The 11518-nt window shown below is 41.2% G+C and overlaps 1 protein-coding gene across 2 annotated transcripts in view; it reads left to right on the forward strand.

The window, feature by feature from the left end:
- Nucleotides 1-11518, forward strand: part of MIPEP (mitochondrial intermediate peptidase) — a 213713-nt gene that overhangs the window by 17845 nt on the left and 184350 nt on the right. For both annotated transcript variants that reach the window (XM_014548582.1, XM_005877283.2), the window contains exon 5: nt 9193-9256. In XM_014548582.1, coding sequence (XP_014404068.1) covers nt 9193-9256 — 64 coding nt within the window. The remainder of the gene's footprint in view (nt 1-9192; nt 9257-11518) is intronic.

The following is an 11518-nucleotide window of genomic DNA, read 5'->3' on the forward strand; positions in this document are numbered from 1 at the left end:
CAGCTCAGAGGCCGGCAGCGGCAGGCGGGGAACGTTGGAGTCCGCCAGTCACTGGAGCAAGCAAGCCTCCCTGCTCGCTTCAGTGCATGGCTGCCGGCCGCCATCTTGGCTGACAGTTAATTTGCATAAGGATATGCTGATTAGCCCATGGGAAGGGTAGCGGTCGTACGCTAATTACCATGTTTCTCTTTTATTAGTGTAGATTAGAGGCCCGGTGCACAAAATTCGTGCACTGGGGGGGGGTGTCCCTCAGCCCAGCCGCACCCTCTCCAATCTGGGACCCCTCGGGGGATGTCCGACTGCTGGTTTAGGCCCGACTCCTGTGGGATCAGGCCTAAACTGGCCTTTGGACATCTCTCTCACAATCTCGCACTGCTGGCTCCCAACTGCTCGCCTGCCTGCCTGATTGCCCCTAACCGCTTCTGCCTGCCAGCCTGATCACCCCCTAACCACTTCCCTGCCAGCCTGATTGACGCCTAACTGCCCCCCTGCCGGCCATCTTGTGACCACATGGGGACGGCCATTTTGTGCAAGGGCGTGGCAGTCAATTTGCATATTACCTCTGTATTATATAGGATGTGCATGACCAATGGACATAAACAAAAGTGTGGTGAAAGCCTGGGGTGGGGCAGGGCATGGGAGAAGGGAGTAACGGGGGGACATCCATAATACTGTCAATAATAATTTTAAAAATTCCAGTAGGGTTTTTAAAATAACAAAATGATAAATGTATTAGGAAAAATAAACTGGGTAGGATATTGCTGTTCTAGAAAGAAAAGATAACTTGTAAGTGGGAGGAAACAAGAATTTGAATAATTACTGAAACTCAGAGCACTTGTACATCCTCAAAAGTATTGGCTAGCACTTAGAAGGAACCTTTTATATAGTAAAGTCTAAGGCAATGGCTAAACAAAGAATTATAGATTTAATAAAATATCTTGTCATAGCAAGTTACTGTATAGAAGAAATAATTTAAATTGAGTAGGTCACCATCTTATTCTTAGATGTATTCTTTGAAATACTAGTATTATTCAAAAGTATTTCCAGAAAAGTCCCATTGATCAGTAAATTTGGAAATCTGACAGACTGTATTTTCCCTCTTGGAGAAGTCTACCCAAAGAAACCTATTTTACTAGGGGTTTTCCAAAACCATGAAGGTCTTTGTTTTATGTAAAGACTATAACAAATGCATTCTCCAGAAAATATAATGGAGGGAAGATACCATTCACAAGAGCAACAAAAGTTGCAATGCACCTTGGAATACTCAGGAAAGCAGAGTACAGAGCCTCAACACACACACATACCTGGGAAACATGAAAGATGATCGAGAAATTCACTATATTTTTAGATAAGAAGAAAGCAAGCTCAAAAATGTTCTCTACTGGTCTGGAAGTTTAATGCTATTCAATTTATATCTAAGGGAGATGTTTTTGTTGGTACTTAAAATGATTTTGAAGTCATAGATCATAAATATGCCAGAATAGGCAGAAAAAAATCTGGTAAAATACAAAAAGAGAACTTGTATCAGATAAGATATATTATTAAAAATACTAGAGGGGCTCCCTCAGCCTGGCCTATGCCCTCTCGCAATCCGAGTCCCTTCGGGGGATGTCGGATAGCTGGTTTTGGCCTAATCCCCGCAGGCCTGATCCAGACAGGAGGGAGCCCTATCCTGTGGGTTGAGCGTCTGTCCCCTGGTGGTCAGTGCGCAGCATAGCGACCAGTCGACTGGTCTTTCAGTCACTTAGGCTTTTATATATATACTAGGAGCCCAGTGCACGAATTTGTGCACCTTGAAAGGAACTGTGGGCAGCGAGGCTACGGTAGGCACAGGGTCAGGTCTCGGCCCATCCTCCGTACCCTGCCCGGCCCCTCCCGTTCCAGCTCCCCTTCCCTCTCCCCCCGCTCCCAGTCCCCGGTCTGCCTGCAGCCCCGCTCCTGCCGCCACCGCTCCCACGCGCTGACAGTGCCTGCCCTGCTTGCATCCACTGAAGGCTTGGAGCGATTGGGGCTGGTGCCAGCAGTGGGTGTGAGCAGGGTGGGCACCGTCAGTGGCTGCGAGCGGCAGCTGCTGCCCCGATCACCCCTCAGGAGCAGGGGGAGGTGGAGAAGTCCTCAGGGGCAATCAGGGCCGCAGCCGCTGCTCGCACCGGCTGATGGCGCCAAGCGATTGGGACCAGCACTGGGCACTGGCAGCAGGTGCAAGCAGCGGCTTCGGCACTGGCTGCAGGTGTGAGCGGGGCCCATCACCAGCAGCGGGTGCGAGAGGCGGCTGCTGGCCCAGATCTCCCCTCATGAGCAGGGAGAGGTGGAGAAGCCCTTAGGGGCGATTGGGGCTGGCAGCCACAGCTTGCACCCACTGGCAGCACCGAGCGATTGGGGCCAGCGCTGGCAATGGGTGCGAACGCTGGGCAGGACCGCGGTGTGCGGTAGCAAAGAATTTTCAGTAACCACCAGAGGCTTGCTCTGATGACAGCAACCAGCGCCCCACCTTGGTCTGGTGCCCCCATCCCACCGCAGCTGACGCCCACCATGTTCCACGAACGCCCCCTGGTGGTCAGCGCATGTCATAGCGACCGGTTGTTTGGTTGTTCCGGTTGTTCCTCCGTTTGGTCTATTTGCATACAGTGGGGCCTTGACTTACAAGTGTCCCGACTAACAAGTTTTTTGAGATACCAGCTGTCTCTCGGCCGATTTTTTGCATTGAGTTGACAGAGTAATTTGAGTTAATGAGCTCCTTAACGAGCTCGGTCTCGAAACGAATTAAACTCGTAAGTCAAGGCCCCACTGTATTAGTGTGGAGCTGTGCACCTGAAACCTGTGTACTGCTGTTAACCAGTGTCACCCCAATAAATTCAATTAAAAAAAGCACAATACCATATACATACATCTAATCTAATAAAAGAGAAACATGCAAATCGACCGTACCGCTGCTATACCCACAAGCCATGCCCACAAGCCATGTCCACAAGCCAATCAGGAGCGAATATGCAAATTAACCCAACTAAGATGGTGGCCACGGAGCTGGAGTGAGCAGGAGGCTTGGGTTGCCCCCTGCAATGGAGGAAGCCAAGCTTCCCGCCTGCCCTGGCTGGCCCTGGGCTCTGCTCAAGGCTACAAAGTTTCAATTATAGAAGATAAATAAATCTCAGATACCTGCTTCCAGCCCACCAAAAAAGAAAAAAGAAAAAAAGGAGAGCCTGGGAGCTTGGGTCGCCGGGGGGCGTGGCCAGCCTGAAAACGGCCATCAGCCTCTCACCCAGGCTGGCCAGGCACCCCAGAGGGACCCCCACCCTGATCCGGGACACCCTTCAGGGCAAACCAGCCGGCCCCCACCCATGCACCAGGTCTCTATCCTATATAATAAAAGGGTAATATGCAAAATGACCCTAACAGCAGAATGACTGGGAATGACTGGTCACTATGACACACACTGACCACCAGGGGGCAGACGCTCAATGCAGGAGCTGCCCCCTGGTGGTCAGTGCACTCCTACAGAGGGAGCTCTGCTCAGCCACAAGCCAGGCTGACGGCTGCCAGTACAGCGGTGGTGGTGGGAGCCTCTCCCACCTCCTCAGCAGCGCTAAGGATGTCCGGCTGCAGCTTAGGCCTGCTCCCTGCTGGCAAGTGGACATCCCCCAAGGGCTCCCAGGCTGCCAGAGGGATGTCTGACTGCCAGCTTAGGCCCAATCCCCCTGGGGAGCGGGCCTAAGCCAGCAAGTGGACATCCCCCGAGGGGTTCCCAGGCTGGAGAGGGCACAGGCCGGGCTGAGGGACTCCCCCCCCAGTGCACAAATTTTTGTGCACCGGGCCTCTAGTTATACTTATAGAATAGTAAATTAGATCAATGAAAAATAGATACATTTTAGACTCAGACACAAATATATATAAAACTATTTAGTATGTGGTAGCAGTATCATTTTTACATTTGTAGGGAAAGACTTGGTTTTTAGGTCATGATGTTAGGTCAATGGATAGCTATTTTGGGGGAAAAGTAGATAACTTAAAATTGAAGTGTTTTTTTTGTTGTTTTGTTTTGTTTCTGAAGAAATCATAAATGTACTGAGAATCTTAGGATGTGGAAGGTCTTTCTTCTCATGATACCAAAGTCAGACCACAAAAGGAAAGATTTATTTGATAATATTAAAACTGCAGACGTTTGCCCTGGCTGGTGTCGCTCAGTTGGTTGGGTGTGGTCTTGTCTATGGAATGGTTGCCTGTTCAATTCCTGGTCAGGGCACATGCCCAGGCTTCAGGCTTACAAGTAGGGTAAGCATGTCAAACTCGCAGTCCATGGGAATATTTTTGTGGCCCAGCCAATATAATGGTATGTAAGAAACGTTTTAATAAAAATTTTGTAACTTAATTTTTACAATATCTTGTTAAACATAATTGTTAATAACGAACTACAACGTTCGCTAATGACTGATTACTATAATCATGTTGCATTCATTTCCCTTACACGCAGGCGCACCATTTCTCTCCACTAATACTAGCAGCGAATAGTTTAGCAGCTGATTGCCACCTCATTAGTCTTGGACTGAATTGTTTGGTGTGCGCAATAGAAAATATTTCGCTTTCAGAGAACAAGAAAAATAGGTTTATTTGCGTTACGCTTATTAATTTGTGCAGTTATTTAGTGTCTGGTAAGTTAATGTTGAAGAAAAAATATTAATTTTTATTAAAATGTATTATTTTATGTTAACAATTACTCATTTGTTTCAGCCCTTTGTATTCAGCATGTCTCTTGAAATAAACCTACATTTCTATGAAAATTGAAGCTTTTGTTTTTTTGTGGCCCACATAAACTTAAACCTTATTTATTTGGCCCGTGTTAGCCTTTGAGTTTGATATGCTTGCAATAGGGGGTGTGCAGGAGGCAGTCATTCGATGTTTATGCTCGCACATAGATGTTTCTCTTCCTCTCCCTTCCTCTCTCCTTACAAGTCAATAAAAAAAATCTTAAAAATAAAAAAAACTGGGACAAATGTTACATAATAAAGGGTTAATGTACTTCCTCTGTTAAAAGGCCTTGCAAATTATTTTTTAAAAAAGGAAAAGAGAGCCCGGCCGGTGTCGCTCAGTGGTTGAGCATCTAACTGTGAACCAGGAGGTCACAGTTCGATTTCAGTCAGGGCACATGCCCAGGTTATGGACTCGATCCCCAGTATGGGTGTGCAGGAGGCAGCCGATCAATGATTCTCTCTCATCATTGATGTTTCTCTCTCTCTCCCTCTCCCTTCCTCTATGAAATCAATTAAAACATATTTAAAAAATTTTTTTCCCTTTCCCATAGCTCCTATATAAGAAAAAAAAAAAAAAGGAAAAGAGGAATAATGAACCCGTTTATAGAGGGGGAAAAGAGGGTAAAGGATTCTTTTTTGTGAAACTCATTTCACAGGAATTTTGGCCTCCATATTAGACTGTCTCCATTGGATGGCTCATAGCTTCTCCAAGAGGAATTTAAAAAGTACTTCATGGGATTATTCTGAGGCTTAAACGCAATAATTAATGTAAAATGCTTTGTCAGTTATCTGGCACATAGTAGTCATTCAATAATTGAGTCCTATCACTGTTACAGAAAGGTAGAATAAAGTTAAGAGCTCATCAGTTAACAATGTTGAAACAGAATAAGAATAATGTTTTAATGGTTTGGGATAATGAATCCTCTTTAGTTTAAAGTGTAAACTGATAAATCTTTATGGAGGGCAATTTAATAATAATGTCAATGTTTATACTTTTTGATCATTTTAATTTCTTGGAGTTTATCCTAAGGAAACAAACAAGGATAAAGGTTTGTATGGAACAAGGATTTTATCATAGCATGATTTACAGGAATAAGGAATTTTGAATACATTTTTTAGTCCATTTGACAAAACACAATATAGACATTGAAAGCCATATTTATGAAGAATATTTAAAGATGTAGAGAAATATTCAATGTTTGTGATACAATTTTTTAAGAAAAAGCAAGATACAGAAGTCTATTAGTTGGATCTTAATTTTTCTAAATAAGTGGTATAACATAGCAAAAGTAGATTGGATAGAAGACCAGGGAAGGTCTTCATTGTTGGTGTGAGTCACAAGTTAATTGTCACCAGTTGGTATCTTCATAAAACGAAGATGCTGCCTCAGCCTGTGCTGAAGTCCCATTGGGTTTCCCCAACCCCTTCCTCCTAGCCTACCTGGTGTGGCACCGGGGACAATGGCTCTTTTAAGTGAGGGAATACATGTAGTGCCCCTATGTCCATTCAGAAATTCAGCAAACATTTTTCAAGTACCTGCTATATGCTGGGCACTGTGCTAATATCTCTAACCTTATCTTATTTAATTAAACATATTCTTCATAACCTTAAAAAAAGAAAAAGAAGTAGACTGGAAGGAAATACTACAAAAATTTTAATAGCAATTATCTTTGGTGGGATTAGTGATTTTAATTTTTTCATACATTTCTACAGTAAAGCTGTTATACAATAAACTTATGTAGTACAATAAACTTATAGAATAAATTTCCATCACCAATTTATTAACTTCTGCTCTTTCTTTTCTCTTATTAAAAAAAAACAGCAAATACTTTCTCTAAAAAAGAGAGTGGTATGTTTTTTAGGTTTACTCTTTAGGAAAGGAGATCAATATGAGATAGAGAAAATGGGGATAGTTTAGGGGCTTGAGTGAAGCACTTTACATTATTTAAGAAAGAAGGTAAATTAATAAATTACAATGTGTTCGCTTGAGTTTTCAGAATTTTAGAAGTCTAACTTTAATCTGTTCATTCGAAGTATAGTAGCACAATAATCAGGAAGATAAATATGTCTATTATGAAAAGTCAAGGAGAGCCAGAAGATTAGATCAAATACCTGGATAACATAATTCCAGAAAAAAAGTATTAACAGAAAGAGGTGTTACACTTGAAATTGGTTTCAAGCTTGCTGTAGGATTAAAAAGAAAGAAAACGATTCTTGTGAGCCAAGAAACTCAGCTTCCAGCACAGCATCAAAGAGTTTAATATTCTAAGTAGTTGCTCATAGTTGGAAGAAAACGGAAAATTTCATGGAGAAGGTCTTTGAAAACTTGTCCAAGTATAAACTCTTTTATGTGTTTAATTATTGGGATTTGGATGGAGTTAAAATAAGTAATTATCATGGTGGCTTTCACAGGTTAGTGGTCTGCAAATAAAGGAATAAGCTCATACATAAAAGGCAAATTATAATTGTTTTTCATGTGTTGCAATACATATATTGACATTTAAACACTGGTTGAAACTTTTTTGTTTCTTCTTTGTTTACTATAAATTTCCATGTAAAGCATTTATAGCTCTATACAATGAAGGCCTCTCACCACATGATTTTCTATCATGTGACCTCAACACAACCTTTTAAAAAACTATGTTGACCCAACATTTTTTTTTTTTAAACAAAAATCACAAATTCTATTGGAGTCCATAGTAGAGGCCCTAGATTTGGTTGGTGGTAGAGGACAGTGTTCAGAGATCTCACCAGGGAGGATAGGACATTTCGTGAGGTGTCAGGTTAATCATGCTAAGGACTTCTCACCTTGAGATAGATCATCTTGCCATGAGTGCAAGACTGGAGGAAAGGTGGCCCGTTAGGGGTGGTTGCAGTTATGTAAGGGCAAGGGTGATAGCAGCTTGTGAGATATACTCTTGTTTCCTGATTCCGTAATATTTGTCAGTCATGTTTAAGAGTGATATTAGTCTAATACAGCTGTTTTCAACCTGTGGGTCGCGACCCCTTTGGGGGTCGAACGACCCTTTCACAGGGGTCGCCTAAGACCATCGGAAAACACATATATAATTACATATTGTTTTTGTGATTAGTCACTATGCTTTAATTATGTTCAATTTGTAACAATGAAATTGGGAGTCACCACAACATGAGGAACTGTATTAAAGGGTCGCGGCATTAGGAAGGTTGAGAACCACTGGTCTAATATCTTCTGGAGGTCAGGCATCATATATTTTTACTCTAATATATCTGAAGAGCTGTGTGTCCCAGCCCATGCTTTTGTGGCACAGCATGATGATGTCTTATTTCCAGTGCACACATACTTTCTTTCATTTACTGTATTTTATGAATTCAATATTTTTATTTCCCTGGTAACCTAATGGGAAAGTAAAGTATATTAATTAGCTTGTACCATGAAAAGTTCACCCCTTACTTTAGATATGTTATTCAGGATACTTTCTCTTCCATTGTTTTGTTGTTGTTGCTAGTACTTGACACTCTGATGACATTGTTACATTAAGGAATGGTAAGGAAATTAGGGCCTGTTAAGTTTGCAGCTGCATTTTATGGTCATTAAAGAATGTTGATCTCTACAAAACATACTAGGATTAATTTTTGAAATAGTGAGGAATCTTCCCTCCCAAATTTAGCACAAGGTAAAGAGGATGGTGGGTTGACGCTGATGAAGAGCCTGCTTTTCAATAGTGAAGAATGAATGAAAGGTGATGCTTTAAATACAGCTGACACATTAAAGGGTATTATTAATGGTCTCTTTTTGAACTCACCACTTTTATTTGTATCCCTGTTAAGAAATTTATTATTTCTTTTTCCTTGTATTTATTAATTCATTTAAAAAGTATTTGTCTCCTTATGAGACATGCCATATGTAACATGCATAAGTATTTACCCACAGACAGGTTAGAGTATAGTTCTGTTCAACACACATGCTAAATATAACATGTATTATAGTTAGACATGTATAGGCCTACCTAGTTGCAGATGTGTGTGTCCTACAACTACTAATTTGTTGCATTGCATTCAGTATGCAGTAAATATTTTTGAAGGAAGGAAAGCTGGACAGTTGAAAAGATTTCCACCTCCACTAGAAAAAAGCAGCAGATAAATTTGTTGACTCCTCATTGGAGTCAGCATCATTCCTTTGGTTCAGCTTAAGGCTTACTGTTCTTAAGTTAGCATAATATAGATGATGCTAGATCACCAAAAGGACTGTTTAAAATTCACTCAATCAGCTAAATGTTTTGCCTCACTTTAAGGTGTTAAATCTCATTTCAAAGAAAGTCGTGTGTGTGTGTGTTTGTGTGTATAAACATCTGTCTTTTTGTCAGTAATATTGAAGAAGACTGATTTATTTAGCAAAAAAAATGATTTTTATTTGTAATTATTATTACCTGTTATAACTTGGGACTCATTTTTTTTTTTTTTATAGGCGAGTGGCCGAACTTTTTATGTTTGATTTTGAAATCAGTGGAATCCATCTAGACAAAGAAAAGGTAAAATTTTCCTTTCTGTTTTTTGGGTTCTCTTGTTTTACTAATATTTAATTAGTATCGTTGTTGCTACAGTCCTCATGTACAGCTTGAATTTGCATATTGTAAAACTGCTTAGATCATTTATATTATGAAATTCTCCTACAGGTTGTATTTGAATGTAGTGCTCTCCTGAAGTAGGCCTGTCACCATGATAATTCAGAATTAAAAATGACTTTAGACAGTAGGGATGTTTTAGATGTCTTGGAATTAGGATGAGATGGGCAGTATCAAGAAAGACAAGGCAAATGAGTGAGAAAACTGACACCATTGAAGATTAAGATCTGGAGGTAGAAGTACAGGGATATCATTAAGACCTTTACATAGGTATATTTATTCATATTATAGATGTCTTTGACAGATCTACACAGTTTTGTTCCTGAAGCAGTATGTATGGGTTGTGCAATGTTTAAGCTGATACTAGAGAGGCCTTCTATATTGTCAAGACTCCTCATTTTACAGGTGTGGAAACAATACAGTGTTTTATTCAAGTTCCCATCCTTAGTTTCCAGGACTCCTAACCCTGGCCACTGCTCCTTCCAGAACATGACATCTTAAGAAACTGAGTGCCTCATTTCAATATCAAGCTCCAAGTTGGAAGAATGGGGGTGACTTGACCACCACTGAAAGACTTGCTTGCTCCACAGTAACTCCCCTACATGCCTGCAGTCTAGACTACTATAGTTATGCTTTATTTAAAAAAAGTTTTTCCTAATAAGTATAGTATAAAGCCACTTAGCCGATTAATAGAGATTAGTTTATTAGAGTATCTTGAAAAATAGAGGGCCAGGTTTTGGGATATATAACATATAGAATAGATTATGTCATTTTGATTGGTGCAGGGTTTGAGCAATGCTGAGGCTGCTCACACATGACTCCTGGCCTAACCCTAAGCCCAGCATCCACAAGGCTAATAGGCTATACTGTAAATTCACATTGCCTAAAATGGACACATTTTCCCCTCTCCAAGTCAATTGTTTACTTCCCTGTACAGTGATACCACCATTCTCAGAGTCATTCAAATAAAATTTTAGTCAGTTTGCATTTTTTCTACTCCCAATATTCTCATATCTTAATCAGTGACCAAGTCCCTGGATTATTCCTTTAGAGCTTCTCCTGCATCTGTCTGCATCCCCCAAAAAACTCATCTTGATCCTTATCACCAAATCCCTGGGCTGTCCTACAGTCCATTGTCTTCCTGACACTCATTATAATTAACAGCGGTTAAGCATTTGCTATTCAAAGCATATATCGCTCATCAGATCTTTTTTTTTTTTTTAAATAAGGAATGAAAGGCAGATTTTCTTTTTCTTTTTTTAATATATTTTATTGATTTTTTACAGAGAGGAAGGGAGAGGGGTAGAGAGCTAGAAATATCGATAAGAGAGAAACACCGATCAGCTGCCTCCTGCACACCCCCCACTGGGGATGTGCCTGCAACCAAGGTACATGCCCTTGACCGGAATTGAACCTGGGACCCTTCAGTCTGCAGGCCGACGCTCTATCCACTGAGCCAAACCCGTTAGGGCTCATCAGATCTTGATAACAGCTTTGAGGCTGGTGCTACTATTATTCCTGTCTTATGAAGAAACTGAGACATCTAGAGCAGGGGTCCTGAAACTTTTTAAACGGGGCCAGTTCACTGTCCCTCAGACCGTTGGAGGGCCGGACTATAGTTTAAAAAAAAACTATGAACAAATTCCTATGCACACTGCACATATCTTATTTTGAAGTAAAAAAACAAAACGGGAACAAATACAATATTTGTATTTGCATGTGGCCCGTGGGCCGTAGTTTGAGGACCCCTGATCTAGAGGATATGTGATTTATACAAAGTTACAGAGCTAGTAGGTTGCATATTACGCACAGATGGGGCAAAAGTAGTTTTACTTTTATATTATGGAAAATAATACAAAAATTAATAATAATACAAGAATAAACTCTGTGTTTCATGTACTTACAACTGTAAATCTGCTTTTGCCCCACCTGTATGTCAAACACTCTAGAGCAGGGGTGGGCAAACTTTTTGACTCGAGGGCCACAATGGGTTCTTAAACTGGACTGGAGGGCCGGAACAAAAGTATGGATGGAGTGTTTGTGTGAACTAATATAAATTCAAAGTAAACATCATTACATAAAAGGGTACGGTCTTTTTTTTTTTAGTTTTATTCATTTCAAACGGGCCGGATCCGGCCCGCGGGCCGTAGTTTGCCCACGGCTGCTCTA

Source organism: Myotis brandtii, unplaced genomic scaffold, assembly GCF_000412655.1.
Source record: "Myotis brandtii unplaced genomic scaffold, ASM41265v1 scaffold516, whole genome shotgun sequence".
NCBI classification, from domain to species: domain Eukaryota; kingdom Metazoa; phylum Chordata; class Mammalia; order Chiroptera; family Vespertilionidae; genus Myotis; species Myotis brandtii.